Source organism: Aedes aegypti, chromosome 3, assembly GCF_002204515.2.
Source record: "Aedes aegypti strain LVP_AGWG chromosome 3, AaegL5.0 Primary Assembly, whole genome shotgun sequence".
Taxonomy (NCBI): Eukaryota; Metazoa; Arthropoda; class Insecta; order Diptera; family Culicidae; genus Aedes; species Aedes aegypti.
The window spans coordinates 51,799,901-51,820,298 of NC_035109.1; the positions used below are offsets into that span (position 1 = coordinate 51,799,901).

The 20,398-nt window shown below is 37.2% G+C and overlaps 1 protein-coding gene across 1 annotated transcript in view; it reads left to right on the forward strand.

Moving 5' to 3' along the window:
• LOC5573963 (eukaryotic translation initiation factor 2 subunit 3) overlaps nt 1–19,650 on the forward strand; it is a 30,487-nt gene extending 10,837 nt beyond the window's left edge. The window contains exons 3-4 of the mRNA XM_021853940.1: nt 17,986–19,096; nt 19,339–19,650. Coding sequence (XP_021709632.1) covers nt 17,986–19,096; nt 19,339–19,396 — 1,169 coding nt within the window. The 3' untranslated portion in view covers nt 19,397–19,650. The remainder of the gene's footprint in view (nt 1–17,985; nt 19,097–19,338) is intronic.
• The last annotated feature ends 748 nt before the right edge of the window (nt 19,651–20,398 follow it).

Sequence of the window (20,398 nt, forward strand, 5' to 3'; positions counted from 1 at the left end):
TGATGTTTAACGCAGGATAAGTATAAATTGAGTACTAATTGAGGGTTGTGTAAATATTACAGTTAAAAATGTTAAGTACAAAACATTAGAAAAATGTCTTTAACACACCAACGCAAAATATGCGAAATATTATAAGAATGTAAGACTGGAAAACAAGGTTTGACTTCCAATAAATACAAAACATATTGATTTTTCCGCACAGTATTGATGATTTTCAATTGTTTAATATAGCTGCGAGGAAATTTTTTCGAAAAAGTCCTTTTGACATTAAATTTTACATATATAATAACAGTATGTCTTATGGGGCAAGAGGGACACCGCAATTTTCTCATATAAAATCAAAAGAACTTTTATTTTTCTTGTTTAATATTGCATTGAATCAATGTTTCCTACTAAATAAAATCAAAATAAACCATCTTGGACATTCAAAATGGTTTCTGAAATTTTTTACTATTATTGTTACAGTCAAATAAGATGAAAACTAAATTAATTTCGTAAAATTACTTTTTAACTATAAGTCATCTTTTAATCCTCAGTTTTTATCTTTACTTACTCTAGTATTTATCGTTTAGGCGGGGAAATAATAATATACAAAATTTGTGGCATTTTGCTCTGGTGGTCTTCTTGCCCCATACGAGTGGCACTCTTGCCCCGTGCCTCGTTTAAAAACCACATAAGAAGGGACATTCAAAAAAAAAATCACGCAGAGAAAATAGTTTTAAATATAAATGAATTCTGTATGATTTCAATAAAAAATATGTATTGTTTGTCGGCCTATAATTGTTTTTTTATTGTTTCAACAACACTGCGAATTTGGTTCAACATTTTTTTTTGTTGATTTTGACAACCGCGTACAAAACAGTTTGAAAAATATATTTTTTGTTTCAAAACAAATAATTTTTGTTTTAATAAATATAACTTTTGTTTTAAAAAAGTATGATTTTTGTTTTAAAAAATATGTTTTTATAACAACAAATTTTTCTATTTGAAATAAAAAATTTGTTTTTGAAACAACGCAATGTTATTTTTTGGATCAAAGATTATTTTATCCGTTTAAATAATAAATCCATTTGCATTATTTGACATTTCTATTTGTTTGAAGCTTCGAAAATTTTTATTATTTTTCTAAAAATAACATTTCAAAGAAAAAAAAAAACGTTATTCAATCACATATTTCTGCATGTCTAACATTTCAAAGTGATTAGCTTCAATTGGCTTATTTAGCGTTCAGATTTTGCTGATGACTACACCTGAAACAAATATGTGTTTCATTATTTATATGGCTTAATGAAATATTAATAGACGGAATTACCTTCGCAATCCTTCAAACTTCTGTTCTGCAAATTTGTTTCCATTCACAATGTTTGTGGGTGGACTATAACTAAGAAAGATTTTTATAAAAAATGGAAACAAAATCGAGAAACAAAGAAAAATCATACTTGTATACAAGTATGTTAGGCTCACAGTTATTTAACACGTTTTCACTTCACAAAAGAAAAAAAAAACATGGCGTTTCACATGTTCAATATTTGACATTAAGCAAAACTAAACATTAGGAACAACAAGAATTATCATTGACATGAATGCATGTTACATTCAAAGTAATGTAGATTATTGTTGATTTAAAAATAATTAAAATTATTTCAACTCAGTACATCCAGTTGCATTGAATTGCGTATCTTTTTTGAAACAACAAACAATATTATTATTTTGAATAGCTGATAATTCTTTGCGTGTTCAAATCATCATGTGTTTCTTTTATTTTTGAAATCTATCGATAACATCATTTAGAACAAGAGGTGAGCTTGCCCCTACACTGGAAAAATCTTCTAAAATTGTGCTAATCAACCATGATTTGAACCTATATATCTTAAGGTGTCCTTCTTGCCCCAGCCCCCCTACGGTGGTGGTCATTGGCTCATGTACCAAAATATTCTATCAAATGTGACTTTAGTGCTAAAAAATATCTCTAAAATAAACACTCGATTTAGATTTCGTTTAGACAATACATTTAGTACGCTGTCATAGGTTTGTTGAAATACCGTCCAGGGTTTTGTGAGAACCGTGCTTAGAATTTCGACAGGATCAATTTTAAGATTCATTATAAATTTATTTGCGAGAATCTGTGATAATTCTCCTCAAAATTTTGCGAGAAAGTAGAATCATAGAATTCAGTATGATTCCGTAGATTTTGTAAGAATTCTGTATTTTCTGTTTCACCCTAAGTTAAAACTTTCAGAATCAAATTAACTTAGCTCAAATGAATAGTTAGATAAATAGTACCTTCGATAAGGTTGACCAAAATAGCATTTTCTCAAAGTTTGCAGAAGGGGCCATTCACAAATTTCCTCAAACATAAAAGTTTTATTCAAAATATAAACTTAATTAAGAGCCACCCTATGCAACTTTTTTCTCCGAAGACGCAAAACTCAATTACGAATAACTTCTCTGAAGATAAACAGCAAAAAGCAAACTTCTTCACTTACGTGCGAGATGAAGACAGAATGACTAAAATTGTCTTGACTGGGCTTCCAGACATGAATGTCGAAGAGGTATCCGAAGCACTCAAGGAAGTGGATGTGTCTCCAAAAGAAATCCGAAAAATGACGCTCAAGAGAAAACGGAACGAAGATCATGCTTTGTACCTCCTGTATTTCAACAAAGGAAGCGTGCAGCTCAACGCCATTAGGAAAATCAAGACGGTTAGCCATTGCATCGTTAGGTGGGACTTTTATTCCACAAAGACAAAAGGACCCGTTCAGTGCCGCAATTGTCAAATGTACGGACATGGATCTGCACAATGTTTCCGCCGGCCACGTTGTGTCAAATGTGGAAATGATCACAAGCCTATTGATTGCCCGCTAACGGCAAACCGTGAGGATAAGTCCATTAAGCTTCCAAAAGAACAGCTTGCATGTGCGAATTGTGGTCAGCAACATACCGCTAACTTTCACCTTTGTGAGAAACGTCAAGAGTTCATCAACGCCAGGAATCATCAACTTCTCAAGTCCAAAACCCAGAGATCTAGCCGTGAAGGGTTCCAGTTTCGTCCAGAAGAATTCCCCCCATCCGGGCCACTGGGAGGGTCGTTCCAGAAACCGTTTCGTCAACATGCTCAGCTGTATTCCAACGTTGTGTCCCATCGTGAAGATCGAACCGTTCCACCCCAGTTCCGCCAACATCATAATCCCCGGTATAGCAGTAACCAGTCCACAAAAAACGATCTTTTCTCCCCAGAAGAAATCGTCGACATTGTGTCTGATGTTTTCTCAAGGTTAAGTACTTGTACGACCAAGCAACAACAGATCAAAGTGATTTTTGAAATTACAGCTCAGTACTGTTTCCCGTGTAATGGATAATAATACCAGAAACATCACAGTTTCATACTGGAATGCTAATGGTGTTCAGAGCAAATCGCATGACCTTTTCCGATTCCTCATTAATAATTCGATTGATGTTGTTCTCATCTGCGAAACTTTTCTCAAACCAGCTATCAAACTTGTTCATTCTGATTACAAAATTTACCGCTTAGACAGATCTGGCCGTCGTAAAGGCGGAGTTGCAATAATCGTTCGTTCTAATGTTGCGCATACATTGCTGCCTTCTTTCGACCTTGAAATTGTCGAGGCAATAGGTATTGAGGTTGTCACATCTACGGGTCCAATTTCGTTAGTTTCTGCTTACAATCCTGGCGCTAACAGAGATAATGAGCTTTTTCTACAAGATATTCAAAAGCTCACTAAAATTCGAAACAGCTTCTTCATTTGTGGAGATCTAAACGCCCGCCACCGTCTGTGGAACTGCATTCGTGCTAACACTGCAGGCAATTTGCTTTTCAATGAACTGCAATCTGGTACTTTTATTGTACAACATCCTCCATTATCTACGTATATTCCCACTGATCCAAACCGTCGATGCTCTACTCTTGATTTAGTGCTTACAAATGGTATACATTCAATATTAAACATACGAACTGTTCAAGATCTAACATCTGACCATTTACCAGTGCTATTTGAAATTGATTCCGCTACGGCAAACTTAGCCCATCCTCGATCCATTCCAGACTATTCCCGTGCCAACTGGAGAGGATTTAAATCTTTCCTAAATGATAACATTGATCTACAACAACTTAATTTGAGTACAATTCACGAAACCAATCAAATTGACAACCATATTGAATATTTTACCACTATTATTGACCAAGCTCATGAAAGATTTATTCCGCTAATTGTTCCAGACAGGTACAAGCTTATTTTACCTGATGATATTCTTCGTTTGATAAGATTAAGAAATAGTCGCCGGAGACAATGGCAACGAAATCGAAGAGATCCATACCTTAAATCCGTCTATGACTATGTATGTACTTTAGTCAAAAAACGTATCGACGAGTTCAGGAACAAATCATGGTCAGATAATTTGCTGAGCATGAATTACGATCGAAATAATCACAACAAAATGTGGAAATTTGGTAAACTTTTCAAAAACAAACATAATTTCATACCAGCACTTCAAAAAGACGGTAAATTATTGATTACCGATAAAGAAAAATGTGAAGAAATTGGAAATAACTTTGCCAGAGCACATCTCACTACCTTTCATGATCAAAGTCCCATCGAATTCGAAGTTAATTCATCAGTTGATAATTTTCTTGCAAACCACGAACAAGTTGATCTTGATACTCGGAGGCTAGTCAAACCGAAGGAAATATTACACTTTCTAAAAAAGTTGAAAAACAACAAATCTCCAGGCTTTGACCAAATAAATAATCGGTGTTTGAAAAGATTACCGAGAAAAGCTCTCGTACTTTTGACATTTATTTTCAATTCGTGCATAAAACTGAATTACTTCCCCTTGGCATGGAAACATGCTAAGGTTATAGCAATTCCGAAGCCAAATAAAGACCAATCTGACCCGCGAAACTACCGTCCTATTAGTCTATTGAGCAGTTTAAGTAAAATCTTCGAGAAAGTTTTACTAAACCGAATCAATCAACATATCTCAGAAAACAATATAATTTCAGAAACTCAGTTCGGATTCAGGACTGAGCATTCTACAGTTCACCAATTGCATCGACTAACTAGGAATATAAAAAACAACCGCGAAATCAAGAAGTCTACTGGACTAGTTCTGTTAGACAATGAAAAAGCATTCGATACGGTTTGGCACAAAGGTTTGATTTTCAAAATGATCAATTTGAATTTTCCTACTTATCTGGTAAAATTAATTCATTCCTACATATCAGATCGTGACTTTGTAGTAACGATAGGTTCCGAAACCTCCCAGTTACAAACCGTTCCTGCTGGTGTCCCTCAAGGGAGCGTTTTATCTCCCGTGTTGTATAACGTCTACACACATGATATTCCAGATTTTGGAGGATGTGTACGATATCAATTTGCTGATGATGTAGCCATAACATCGTCATCTAGCGATCCAGTTGAGGTGATTATCAATCTCAATGCGAGCCTAGTCCAGTATTCCAATTATTGCAAAAAATGGAAAATTAAGGTCAATGAAAATAAAACCGAAGCTGTTTTCTTTACAAGGTTCAGAAGTCCAAGAAAACTTCCTAATAGATGTCTGAATTTGAATGGATTTGATATACCGTGGAAAGATGAAGCGAAGTATCTAGGTTTAATTTTAGATAAAAAACTTACGTTTCAAAAACATTCTCAGTATATACTTGAGAGATGTGAGAAATTGATTAGAATTATGTATCCTTTTATTAATCGAAAATCAAAACTAAATACTCGAAATAAGATTTTGCTGTACAAAATTGTATTTAGATCAACTCTAGCCTACGCTTCGCCAGTATGGTCCGAGTGTGCCATGTCTCATAGGAAAAAGCTACAAGTTTTTCAAAACAAGTGTTTAAAAATGGTTCATAATTTACCTCCTTGGTTTAGCACCAGCGAATTACATGACATTAGTCATATAGAAACCCTAGATCAGTACTGCAATAGAATTAGATCAAACTATTATCAGAAATGTGAAAGTTCTTCTTTTGATATGTTGCGTGCTTTATGTAATTAGTGTTAGGGTCCTAGCTTTTAAGTTTTTAATTGTTTCAAGTAAGAGGTTTTTTATCTGAAAAGATTGTTTTCCTCTAAATGAAAAATCAATATGATATAACATCATCACTATATTGTAAAGAACAGTCATAATTCACTTGTCGGTGACGATTCTTAGTTCAGTTTTGCATCATCGTTGGCGTTATACAAAATTCATCGTACAGTCCGACCTCGCTTTTCACTTAGTTTAGGCTCAAGATGGTCACACAATTGATTCACCGAGATGACGAAATTTAGAAAAACCCCAGTATCCCCTTTGTCATCAGCATCTTTAGTGGTTTCTGGGCTTCCTCAACAGACTTCAAATGTCCCGAATCTCTTCGGAATCAGACGCACAGTCGGTGATGAGCATCGGAAACCAAACTATCAGACAGGCTAAAAGCTAAATTTTCAAACATAATTTCACTGCAGCATAGGACAATACTCTCACAGAATCCTAGATAAATTTTACCAACATTGCACCGCGACTCACGCAGCATCCTTGGCAGGATTATAAAAAAAGACAGGCTTCTAACAATATCTTGAACAGGATTTCTGAAAAAAATCTGGGCATGACCTTCATGGATAACATGGGCAAGATTCTCAAAGAATTTTCAACAGGATTTCATAAACTTTTTGAATTTTCAACGAATTCTATACAAAATTTTCTAAAATTCTGGGCAAGGTTACAATATAACGCTATGTAAAATTTTGACATAATTTTGAGCAGGTTTCTTTTGAAACACTCGTTAGCGTTGTCAAAGAATTCTAGGTAGGATTTCGAAATGATCATTGATGAGATTCTGAAGGAATCCTAGATATGATTTTGTAAAATTCTGTACATTCTGACCAATTATACCAAGATTTTTGTTACAGCTTGATCAGAGTTTTAACACATTTCTGGTCATTTTAAGAATACTAGGTAGTATTATGACGGAGTTCTGAGTATTTTTTTTTAAATAAAATCCTGGGTATTATTCTTACAGGGTTCAAGATTTCTATGATAGATTCTTCAGAATATTCTGGAATAGATTATTGCATATTTTTTAAAGCGAGTCTTACAATATCCAGCTGGATGCTTAGCAACAATTATCTGTTTTCCGATTTCTCCAAATAAAATTTGTTTGATTAATTATGTTTTGGTCGATTTCACGAGTTTTATATACTGACTTTTGTTAGATTTCATGCGAATATTTGTGTATTGAGTAGTGTTTGAACCTTCGACTTTGTTGCTTGCTCCTGCGGGGGCAGGCGACGAGGGCAGGATCAAACAAGTCGCGCGTCGTTCGCGTACCACGGTGGAATAGTATCGCGGATCGCGTTAGTAGTATTTGATCCTTTGATCTTGTCGCTTGCTCCTGTGGGGCGAGCGACGGACACTTGTTCGGCGTTCAATGCTTTTATCGAGTAATATCGCGATTTCGGTTAGGCGCATTCATTTCAAATTATATATTTATCGTTTACCAAAACGAATCCTTTACCCAAACCTTTCCCAAATCCAAACTCCCAGTGTCTACTTGTGGAAGTGCAGAGGACTCCTCGGCTTCCATAAAGCAAATCACACGCCTGGAAACAGGCTGCTGAATCGAATCAGTGATGGTCCAATTGTGGAAAGACACAGCAAAGTCGGATATTCAAAATTAACCTAAGTTCCTTACGGTATGAGATCGTTGGATTACGTAAGATACATATATTATCCGAGGTTTTCTTCAAAAATATCTTCAGAGATTCCTACATTTTTCTTGCGAAGTTCATGGAAAGATTCCGGCAGATTCTTCAACCAAGAAACCTCTCAGAATATTAAAACAACAATAAATCATGATCAATTCTGGAAAATATATGGTAACTTCTTGGAACCACTGGTCAAACATAGCGATAAACAGATCGCTAACACTGCTACTTATGCTCAGTGCTCATTGGTAGCAGCTAGACTATTACCCGTAGATCGTGAATAGTAAACACATAATGGATTCTGCGCGCTTCACGCGATGTCATATAAATTTCTAAGGGATCATGCACAAATTACGTCATGCTCCGAGGGAGCCGAAGGAGGTGTAGGGTTGTGAAGCAGAATATGCGGGGTCGTGACGGACTTTGGTTTCAGGTTGGCCGATTGCGCTGCAGAATCGTTACCCGTTCTATGGCGTAGTTGGTTAACGCACCCAGTCTAGCGTATTGGGAGTCGTGGGATCGAAGCCTACCAGAACGATTCTATTATTGTTCACTATTTTACATCTCAATTTGTCCAAATTTACTTTGTGTCTACGACCTTCAGGTTTTAGCATGTTTGTTTTGTGCTTTTGGGTCTTATTAATCCAGGTAACCATAAGTCGTCAACATCTTTAAATTAATCCCTTGCAGATATAAACAACGTTATTTAATAATCGATTATTTGTGAAATTGAAAAAAAAACTGCTGATGTCTTTGCGTCTTCTTGAAATGTTTGGTAGCAGGAATTCAAGATTTTGATAACTTCTTTCAAAAATACCTCTTAAGATTCCTCTAATAATTAGATGAGTTCACGCTATGAGTTCTTTTAGGGATATTCCTCCTGAATTTACTTCAGGAAATCCTATAGCAGTCCAACGATTACACCCAAAGTAATTTTCGTAGCGACTGCTCCGTAACTTCTCCCAGATATTTTCCCATCACTTCTCCTAGATATTATTTCTCTAATTTTTCATCAATTACTCCCGTTATTACTCCATGAAATCTTATCAAGATTTCTACATGAGTTTTGTCAGAAAAACCCACAAAGGCTATTAAAGGGTGTCCACGATGAAATTGCCACACTATGAAATTGCTCTAACTTTTTAACCGTTGGGTAGAATTTAATGAAAATTTGGATTTAAACTTCATGATCAATGACTCGCGGAAATGGAGTCGAAAGAACAGCTCGTGCGTGATAAAATCTTGCGCATTCATCACGAGAACAAGGATCTCTCGCATCGTTCCATCGCTAAAACGTTGGGAATCGCGAATTCCACGGTGTCGCGAGTGATTAAGCGGTTCGAGGAACGATTGACCACCGATCGGAAGCCCAGAAGTGAAGGAAAAAGTAAGAGGTTGTTTCCGAGATACAACCGCCAAGTTGATGTTGGATAATGTTAGCTTCTTCTGTTTCCTGGCTTGAAACCGTCACGAACTTATGAAAGATTTGTACTGATAAAAATCCAATCAATTTTCATACTATTTGTTGCATATCAATTCTGACCTATTATGGACATTGTGTGTTATTATTTGGTTGGTTCGGTTAACACTTCAACACCGATAGAGTCGGTCGATGGAAGAAAAAGCATGAGCGGTAACTCTTGCTTCCCAAACAAATATTCCGCTTGAACGTTAGGTCCACGTATGATCCACTAAGATTGGTTGCTTCAGTGGGTTCCGATGCCAGTTTGAGGTTGAGGTATTTCTCCATGAAGTCCGCGAACTCCATGTTCTCCTCTTTGCTCAAATCGATGTTAAAGTTGCCTGTCACGATGATTAGATCATGCCAAACATCGTGACAGGCAACGTTTTGATACTCGAAGAAGTTCCGCGCCATGAAGAACTTCTTCTGCTTCATCGTGGTATCCGGGGAAATGTAGAGACAAATCTGCGATTCTAGAGCTCGTCCGTCATGGTCCTGCATGAAGCGAGTGGCCTAACTGATCGATTTGTTTGAGGATGCCAAGCTGTGCGCGATCTACGCCAAGCGTATCAGCATCATGCCGAAGCATCATCCAGCTGACTCGTCGTATCCGTGGAGAACGCGCCTAAATTGAATTGCAGCATCATCAACATCGACATCATCATCAACATCAACATCAACATGCAACATCAATTCTAATTTTGGATGATTAGTTTTCAACGGAGATAAATGAGCATGAGCATTGATGACCTACAATTCGTAGTTGCTACTCCGTGATTGACAAGAATCATCAAAATTGTACAGGGAATCAACAGATGAAGCTTGGGAGTAGAATAGCAACTTCAATGTACAGTTTCGAGGACTCTGAAATTAGTAATGTCAATAACGTCGCCGGCCACGTACTTACGGTCATCGGGGAAGGGAAGAAATGTTGCCTCGAAATTTTATAAAACATGAATAAACACTTAAAGTGACGAACTATTCACAGTTTGTTCCACAAATTCATCAAAAAAAATACATGTTATGATACAAATGTGTTATTACAAGCATGAAACGAGTTCACCAATTGGTAATCCATCCTCGACTGAACAGTTACAATCGCAGCGTCAATACGTATAAGCAGGAATATAAAATAACTCTGATGGTGCGCGAATGAAGTGCTATTTGAAAAAAAAGAAACACTCCGAGCGCGCGCGCGAAAAATGAATCGGACAGCTTGGGTCTTTGCAAAGCACTGGGCAAACAAACGAAGCCAGCGAAAAAACACTCCGACCGCGCGAAAATGAATTGGACTGCATGAGGCTTTGCAAAGCACTCATTAGTGTTCAACGGAGATAAATGGCAACAAAGTTTTACCTAGGTTCCCGTTGCTTGGGTCGGGCGGCGGTAGCATTTTTGCAGTCTTCTCTGTGTGCGTATTTCGATTTGATCGACAATTTCTTACCAAATCAACAAAGCTGTTGCTGATTAGTTTTATCTCTGTGTTCGACAGGTTGATACTGATCGCTCTAGCATGCATGTAGGTAGCGACGACGACAACGGCATTATTCAATCATCTCTAAATGCGAGGCAAACTGGGATTCTTCATCATGCAAGTGCCGTCCGCAATTTATTCGAATCATGCACACACTGTGGACGATTGCCCCGCGCGAGCACAATGGGAAATTTATTTTCTACTTATGGTTGCATACAAATGACTGACCAAAATCTGTATCAATCACATCCACTCACTAGTAACGTCACTCTTCACAGTGGAAAATTCTCATAACTCTTTCAAAATTAAATTGTCGTCCTGAAAAGGACAGTTGGGGATAATCACCGTCGATCGAACTGGGTTTTCTTGGTTTGCTCTTTCCTCCGAAGGCAATTATCAAGGTTTCTGGACGCGTTCTCCACGAATTCGATGCGCTAGCGATGCCATGATGAGTGATTTCACGGAACCCGCAGCTTTAAGCTTGGGAATAAACAGTATCAGCGACGAACGTGCAAAATTTATTCCGATAGAAGTCCTTCTCCGGTTGCTGGTCGACAATTGACTGATGCGCGACTAAAAACGACAGAATAAAGAGGAATAACAAGAAGACCGAAAGGGGCGTTCCCCTTTGCATGACGAAAGTGGTTAATATATCGCTCAATGATGTCTGTGTTAGAAATACACAAAAAAAATGTGCTTTTCTATGGAAAATTAGAAATGCGTGGATATTTATCCATTTTTCAATAGTTTAGTAATGAAAATCAATAGTTTTCATTATTGGAGTCGATTCGTAGAAAGATTTCCAATTGATTGGTGCAAGAATCTTGAAAATTTGTCCGGGCGTTAGTAAGTTATTAACACTCAAAATCTAACCACTTTTCGTGACGCGAGCGATTTTCGTTTTTCAAAATTGTACCCTATTATGTTGCCGTAAGACGTTATCCAACGTCAAAAGTATTCCGTACAACACCAAAAATCACAACCGCGTAGTTGGGGCCTTCAACCGAAACCCGAACGCCTCCGTACGGGATGTGGCCAAGAACCTGCACCTAAGCCGAAGTTTTGTCCAGAAGGCCAAAACTAAGGCTGGGCTTCGAACGTTCAAGGTACAAAAGGCCCCTAATCGCGACGAGAAGCAGAACAAGTCCGCCAAAACCCGTGCCAGGAAGTTGTACCTCAACATGCTGACGAAAGTTGAATGCTGTATCATGGACGACGAAACATATGTGAAGGCCGACTTCAAGCAGATCCCCGGCAACCTGTTTTTCACGGCCAAGGATAAGTTCAGCGTTCCGGAGCATGTTCGCACTCAGAAGATGCCAAATTTGCGAAGAAATTCCTGGTTTGGCAAGCCATCTGCACGTGCGGGAAGCGGAATGCACCTTTCGTGACCCAGGACACGATGAACGGGCAGGTGTACATGAAAGAATGCCTCCAGAAGCGGCTGCTTTCTCTCCTGAAGGCCCACAACGTCCCAACAATCTTCTGGCCGGATTTGGCCTCATGCCACTACTCCAAGGACGTGCTGAAGTGGTATGCGGACAATAAGGTAAATTTCGTGCCGAAAATGTTCAACCCTCCCAACACTCCGGATCTCCGCTCCATTGAGAAGTACTGGGCGATTATGAAGCAGCACCTTCTTAAACGACATAAGGTAGTGAAGACAGTCGAGGAACTGAAGAAAGTATGGGTTTACATGCAAAAAACGGTTGATTCACAGGTTGTGCAGAATCTTATGGCCGGGGTTGAGGCCAAGGGCATTTGCGTATGGACTGTAAATAAAATACGAGTAAAATGGTAAAATGAAGTTTAATAGTTATTTATCAATCGCTGAAAATTTGATGGCAATCGGATGAAAACTCGAATTTTGCAAATCAATTTTGTGTGTGGAAATTTCATCGTGGACACCCTTTACAGTATTTTCGAGGAAATCCTACAATAATTTTGCCATCCATTTCCACAGAATTTTCTTCAAAAATTTATCCATAAATTTTTCATATATTTTCTCTTACGGAAACTATTAACAACCCTTCCAGAAATTTTTCCATGATTGCTTAATTTATCGCAGTGTGTCCATCCATCCGGGAAAAACCCGGGAATTACAAAAGGCCGGGAAAAATACGGGAAATACCCGGGAAATTGTAGAACACACCGGGAAAAAGCGCTAGATAATTTCGACAAGAGATGCACAACTGAGTTTCCAGATAGATAGTTAAACGTTTCTAGTTTATTTCAAGAAGGGATACTTAACAGATGTATTTTCACAATTATTATCGATTACTTGTAAAATGTTTTTCTGACTAGAGATATTATTAAGAACATTCAAAGTTGTTCTTAGTAAATATCATTGAGATCCTTGAAAACTGTTTAAGTATTGATGGATTGTTGGTAGGTACTTAATGAGACGCTTTATTAATTTCTATTACTATAATCCGGGGTAACATTGATCAGCAGGGTAACATTGATCGGGATGACTCATCTTGTTAAACGTTCAAATAAAGATTTATTCATGAAGCATTTTCGAACCATGAATGGTGCCTCTCTTTCGTATATTCATAAGCTAATGATAATTAAGGTTTTTGCCAAAATTGCGTTTAGTTCATGCGCAAATTTGTCAACTTTTTGAAACAATAATTTCTATCATTTTCACTGACACTACCGAAAATTCATGTCTCAGATGAGTTCTGCAGACGATGTGATCAAGGAAAATCCGGGTGTTACTAAAAATGGCATCGCCGAAAACGATTCCGTTGTCAAATCTTTCATAAGTTTATCCATTTAGGCAACATTAACTAAATACTATTACGAATGTAGAATTTCCTGAGGAAATTGCCTACTTTTAGGCGCATTACGCGGTTCAAGGTGTTTTTTCAATGGGCACAGTACAGTTTTTCAATAGGCGTGATTTTTTTTTTTTTTTTTTACGCGTATCGTTATTTTATACAATCCGATGACCCTGGAGGGATCGGTTTTGCTTTTTACTGGTAATTGAGCAAAAATATTACTGCACAATCGACAAGCATTTCGCGAAATACTATTTATACTATAAATAAGCTATTGTTTTCTCTTTTGATTGCCGGCATTCAAAAGATTAATTTGAAAACGCTTAAACAACAAATATTTATGGTCTATCGCCAGCTTTCTAGGCGAATCCTGACAATATACCTTCCCCAACCTCCAACTCCGTAGCACTTATGAGGGTGTCGCTGAGTCGGTGGCCTCTCATTAAGTAAGTGCTACATCAACATTTCCTTCCCCTATCCCAAGTTACGGTAAAGATGGGCGTGGCCGGGAATAGCGATATTCATGCTTTTAGTATTCTTGTTTATGATTTGAACAAGGTATACTCCCCTGCCTTGTTCTTGAAAGTAGTCAGGATGAGATTATTAAAAAGAAACATGAATATTGCTAGTATCCAATCTACGAAGTATACCGTAACTACGCTAACGCTATTACGCGGTTCAAGGTGTTTTTAATTTTGAAATAACTCAAAAAGTAAATGACTTGTAAGAGTTTGGTCTTCCTATTCGGCTTCAGGGGCCCTGATTTTAGTAAGTAACGACATTTCCAATATTAGCGAACGTTGTTTACTTGGGTGATCAATGTTACCCCATATCAGCTGAATCAAAAAATCACTTAAAACATTTATTTAAACATGTTTAAATCTTTCAAAAAAACAAAATAAAGTACATAGCTAGGAGCGGTGGGTGCCAGTACTTGTTTTAAAAATATGAAACTTGTAACATTTGTATTGTGAAATGAAAAAATCAAGAAAAACTAAAAAAAATGATCAATGTTACCCCGGATTACGGTACGAATATTTTCATGACATTTGGAAGAGTGTTTTGATGAATTTTTTTTGAAATTTTGGGAAAATTCCTAACGGTTAGTAAAATGCTGAGCATTTTCGGGAAATATGTTCATTTAAAATTTGGACACATTCATTAGGAATTGTTTTTTGGCGGATTCCCGGATGAACTGATTCGGATTTTGAAGTAGCTTTATTTGGGATTTTTGCTTGAATTCGTGATATATGGTCCCTGTCGAGGTCTTGAATGGAGTTCTACAAATTCACAACGAATTATTCCTGTCGTTCGCAGTGTATTGCTAGTGACATGGAGAGTTTTTTGATGGATGAATAAATGACAAGTTCCTTTGGGCATTCTTAGACAGACTTTTGCTTTTTCTCGACGACATTCTTGGAAAAATCTTTGATGGATCCCTGGGAAGAAACTTATTTGGAGTTATGTCGAATGATTTTGGTGAGATTTCGTTTCTGTCGTAAAGATCTGTACTTGTATTCAACGAGAATTACACCCGAAGATAGATTGGCTGAGCTATTAGAAACATTTCTTCGCATTTCTGATGAATTATAGTGAGTACAAGGCATCCTCCTTATTTCGGCACTTTCCCTTGAAAATAAATATTTATATAATATATTTTCAGTATTTACTAAAAGGTAGGTTCGGTGAATTCTAAAATTCTAAATTCTAATTGCGATTTTTCGACAAAAAAATTTAATTGATATATTTAAAAAATCAAAAATCTGATCTAAGGCAAACTTTAGCAAACTTGAAGTTCTAACAATCCATGATAGTTTTGGTAGTAAAGCATCTCTAGTGTTGGGCTTTTAGATGTTCCAAACACAAGATTTTAAAAATTTCTTATTTTTTTTCATAGATATTAAGTTTTTAAAAGTTGGTAATTTTGCATGACAAAACGAAAAAAGGCCCCTTTTTGATTAGTTTTGTGTTAGATTATTTTGTTATGGCTGTATAGGTTATGTGACTCAGAAGTAAAGGGAGTCTGTAGAATATTTTTGCTAATGATCAAATTAATAGGCGTCTCAAGGAAAGATTGAAATTTTATTAGGTGGTGAAAATTGAGCAAGCTATCGGGGAACCAGTAAGCCTCTAAGCCTACCCATCTATTAATTTCATCATTTGCAAAAGTCTTCTACAGACTCCCTTTACCTTCGAGTCGCATGGTCTGTATTAGGTTCCGTAATCCGGGGTAATATGGATCAGTTTTTTTGAATATTTTTACGTTATTATATTTTTTTTTTTACGTTTTATATTTTTAAAACAAGTACCGGCACTTAATGCTTGTGACTCTATACCTTATTTACTGAAAGTTTTGCGTATGTTTAAAATCAATGGTTTTTGTGATATTTTCTATATTGATCATTCAAACAAACAATGATCGGTATTATTCAAAAGGTAATTACTTCCTAAAATCATAGTTCCTGAAGCCGAATATGAAAGCCAAACTCTTACAAATAATTTAGTTTTTAAGTTATTTAGAAATAAAAAGCACCTTAACTCGGTGAGTACGCATAAATGTAGGCAATTTCCTAAGGAAATTCTACGTTCTTCGTGGTATTTTGTCAATTTTGCCGAATTGAAAATATTTATGAAAATTTTTCGGCGATGCCATTTTTAGTAAACAGCACATTTTATTTGCTTCTATAATTTGCAGAAGTAATATGGGACATGAATTTTTATTAGTTTTTTTTTCACATGGAAATCATTGTTTCGAAAAGTTGAAAAATTTACCCATGAACGAAACTCAATTTTCACAAAACCTTATTTTTGGTTAGCTCATGAATATAAGAAAGAGAGGCACCATTCATGCTATGAACATATTGTATGAATAATTGTTAATTTGATCTTTTTACTCGGAGTGAAATTCCGATCAATGTTATCTCGCTGATCAATGTTACCCAGTTTTACAGCACCTAAAATTTGACATTCAAAAGCAAGTAGCTTAATTTTTTTTAAATCCTGCTAAGATGGAGTGATTGGATTCAAATAATCCTCTACACTTTTTAATTCACTATTTATGGAACTGCAATGGTGTTTCCGATAGTTCAATATTTGACAATTTATAGGACAAAAATTTAATGATGTTCTGATGTTATCAAGCAAAATAGAGTTTTTGATCGGTAAAAAAAACCATGGTTTAAAAACGAATATTTTGAAAGTCAAATCAAATTTCAAAACTTTCCATTGAAAAATGACTAAAAATATGAAGGCACTGTATCATGATTTCACCCGGTTTTAAAACTTTTATGCATCCGGGAAAAATCCGGGAATTGGAAATCTGATTTTGAATGGACACCCTGTTATCGTCTTAGCGATTCTTTAGAAAATTTAACCAGATATTTATCTAGAAATTTGTTTACCCCTTAATTCCTGCAGTTTTTTTTTCATAAAATTCTAGAGTAAATTCTTCAAAAGTTTATTTGCGGTTTCCACCTGAGATTTCAAGGTATTCTTCCAAAAAAGTACAATGTTTTAGAAAGGTTCGTTTGGTTTAGTTTTAAAATTTTATTTTAGCTTTTTTTATGACTTCCTCAAAGGTTCAGCGATTTTTTCAAGAATTCTCTCAAATATTACTTAAGAGTTTCCGTTGAAAGTACCTTTGGATTGGTTTCATGAATTCCTCCAATAAATTCTTTCCTTTCATTGGTATTCTCCTTTATATTACTCATAGAATATTTGTCTAATAAATTTCTATATGAACTCTAAGCTATTGCTAGAAGAATTCCTGAGGAAACCCCTGGAGTGTTTTATGATATAATTTCTAGAGATCTAGAAAAGTCCTTAGCGGAAATTTCGGAGGAAATCCTAGGGAAGTAATTCAACATAATGAAGAACAACTAGATGAGTAGAAAAATCTGGAAATCTGGAAAAAATCTGGAAAAATCTCGAGAAATCTGTGGAGTAATTTCTGTAGTTATCTTAAAACATAATTTGATCGAACTTTTGAAGAATTTTAAACGGAATTCGTTGGCAATGGCATACCTGTGGAAGAATCAGAGTAATACCTGAAGTAAATTTTAAGCAATTGCCTAAAATAATTTTTTTTCATTAGAGAAAATTCAGAGAAAAATACATAGAACTACCGAGTGTAAGGTTACACGGCATCGCAAAAAAAAAAAAAATCTAAAAATATCTATAGATAACTGCCTGCTCAGCTTCTCTGAGGAATCCTTACTACAACTCTGAAAGTATTTTGTTCGATAGTTTTAGGTGGGTCTCTGAAGTTCCACTTAGTCGCTACCAGTTCTGAATTCAAGCATATGATTCACTTATGACTTTTGAATCTTCAATGGCTTACTGTTGACGAATTATTTAGTGCAAGGTACAAGGAGTTTAATTTGTTGTAAAAGTTTGTAGTCATCAATTCAGTTAAACTTATTAGTCCGCTAATTAAGTCATGGAACCCATTTGATTTCTAAACTTAAATTTTCTTTGTTAAAAATTGCCTGTCGCATAATCTTTAAAATTTATAATCTACAACTTTGCGCCTTTGTTTCCCACCCTCAGGTTACGCCAACGCCAAGATCTACAGATGTGACAACCCCAAGTGTTTACGTCCGACTTGCTACACATCGGGCGGTTCCAGCAAGGACGACAGCTTCCCGTGCTACAGACCGGCTTGCAGTGGTCGATTCCAGCTGGTGCGTCACGTGAGTTTCGTCGATTGCCCCGGTCACGACATTCTTATGGCCACGATGTTGAACGGTGCCGCCGTCATGGACGCCGCCCTGCTGCTGATTGCTGGCAACGAATCCTGCCCGCAGCCACAGACCTCGGAGCACTTGGCAGCCATCGAAATCATGAAGCTGAAACACATCATCATCCTGCAGAACAAGATCGATCTGGTCAAGGACACGCAGGCCAAGGAACAGCACGAACAGATCGTCAAGTTCGTACAGGGTACGGTTGCGGAGGGTGCCCCCATCATTCCCATTTCCGCGCAGCTGAAGTACAACATCGAGGTGTTGTGCGAGTACATCACCAAGAAAATTCCGATTCCCCCGAGAAACTTCACAGCAGCTCCCCGGTTGATCGTCATCCGATCGTTCGATGTTAACAAACCGGGTTGTGAAGTGAAGGATTTGAAGGGTGGCGTCGCCGGTGGTTCCATTCTGCGTGGTGTTCTGACCGTCGGTCAGGAAATCGAAGTTCGACCGGGTCTGGTCAGCAAGGATGCCGATGGCAAGCTTACCTGCCAACCGATCTTCTCCAAGATCGTTTCACTGTATGCCGAACAGAACGATTTGCAGTTCGCTGTCCCCGGAGGTCTGATCGGTGTGGGAACCAAGATTGAACCGACGCTGTGCCGTGCCGATCGTCTGGTCGGCCAGGTTCTGGGCGCTGTCGGAGCACTGCCGAAGATCTTCGTCGAGCTGGAAGTGTCGTATTATCTGCTGAAGCGGTTACTCGGCGTTCGTACCGAGGGCGACAAGAAGGGCGCCAAGGTGCAGAAACTGACGAGGAACGAGATGTTGCTGGTCAACATCGGTTCGCTCAGCACGGGTGGTCGGGTGGTCGCTTCCAAGGCCGATTTAGCCAAAATTGCCCTGACGAATCCTGTGTGTACGGAAAAGGACGAAAAGATTGCACTGAGCAGACGTGTCGAGAAGCATTGGCGGTAAGTTGAAAGGGAATGAGTGTTCTCAAAACCAAAAGTACTGGATTCGAATCATATAAAAACAAACCTCAAACATGCGTCACCTCTAAATCTTAGTAGTTTTGGCTCAAACTTTGAGGTTTCTCTTTCTATGTAATTTGAAGTCATTAGAGCTTACGAACTATTGGCTTTCGAAAAATAAGCCTCACTAGAATCCATGTGACGAACAAGGTGATTAACATTCTTTGAATTTTCTCTTTCAGTTTGATTGGATGGGGACAGATTCGCGGAGGCACCACTATCGATCCGATCAAGAAGTAAGCCGCTAGTTAAACAATATAGAGAATCAAGTAACACAAGGACAAGCAAGCAAACAAGCAAGAGAAGCCAGATAATACAACCACATAAAAACTCACTCGAGGGCCGTTATTTAATCAAGCGAAAGAACGTGTTGCGGAGGAAACTAGAACTTAACCATATAAAAAACGTTACGGGAGGCAAGCGGAGGCGGAATTCATTATAGGTATGCGCGTTCTGTATAATCTTCTGATTGACATATACAACCAATTTAGAAAGCGATCGTGTTTGGGTACTCAGTGGAACTGAAAAGAACTTCATTTGTTAAAGTCGTATATTTGTGTTTGAAATGAGGACAAGCGTTCAACTAATGGTTGGTCCATTTTTTTTTGTAAAATGTTTACACAGTTACACCTCATAATGTCGTTCATTTTGACCTCCAGAAGCTACTTGGAGTGGCGTGAGGTGAAAATTGTCGGTCTTGTATAGCGAGTTAAGTGAAGGGACTCTCCATGTGATTTAGGGGAATGTGGGGCAAGATGAGCACCCGGGGCAAGATGAACACCCCTAGTTTGTGTCGTCCTACCGATTTTTTTCAATAAATTATTTGGGGTTCTGATGAATATCATTAAATTGATATGATGGCCATAAATTTCAGCTAAAAAATCAACAGCACAACGTAAATATTGTCAAAAATACATAGAACACCAAAAATTTACTTTTTCATATAAGATTTGTTCATTTAAAAGTGATATTTTTGTTGCGTAAACCAATAAATTCATACGTTTTTGACAGTATACTTATAGAATAATCTTCTGTAGATAATCAGGAGCAAAAATTTTATCAAATTTAAAAAATATTTCAATTGTTTTGATTATATTAATAAATTTACACCCTTGGGGCAAGATGAGCACCATGTTCAAAATTAAGTAAAAGTGTGAAATTATAGAACCACATTTAGCTGTGGGCTTGACTTGCGGTATCCTCTTTGCACAAACATTTTTTATAAAAAAAATATAAACAAAC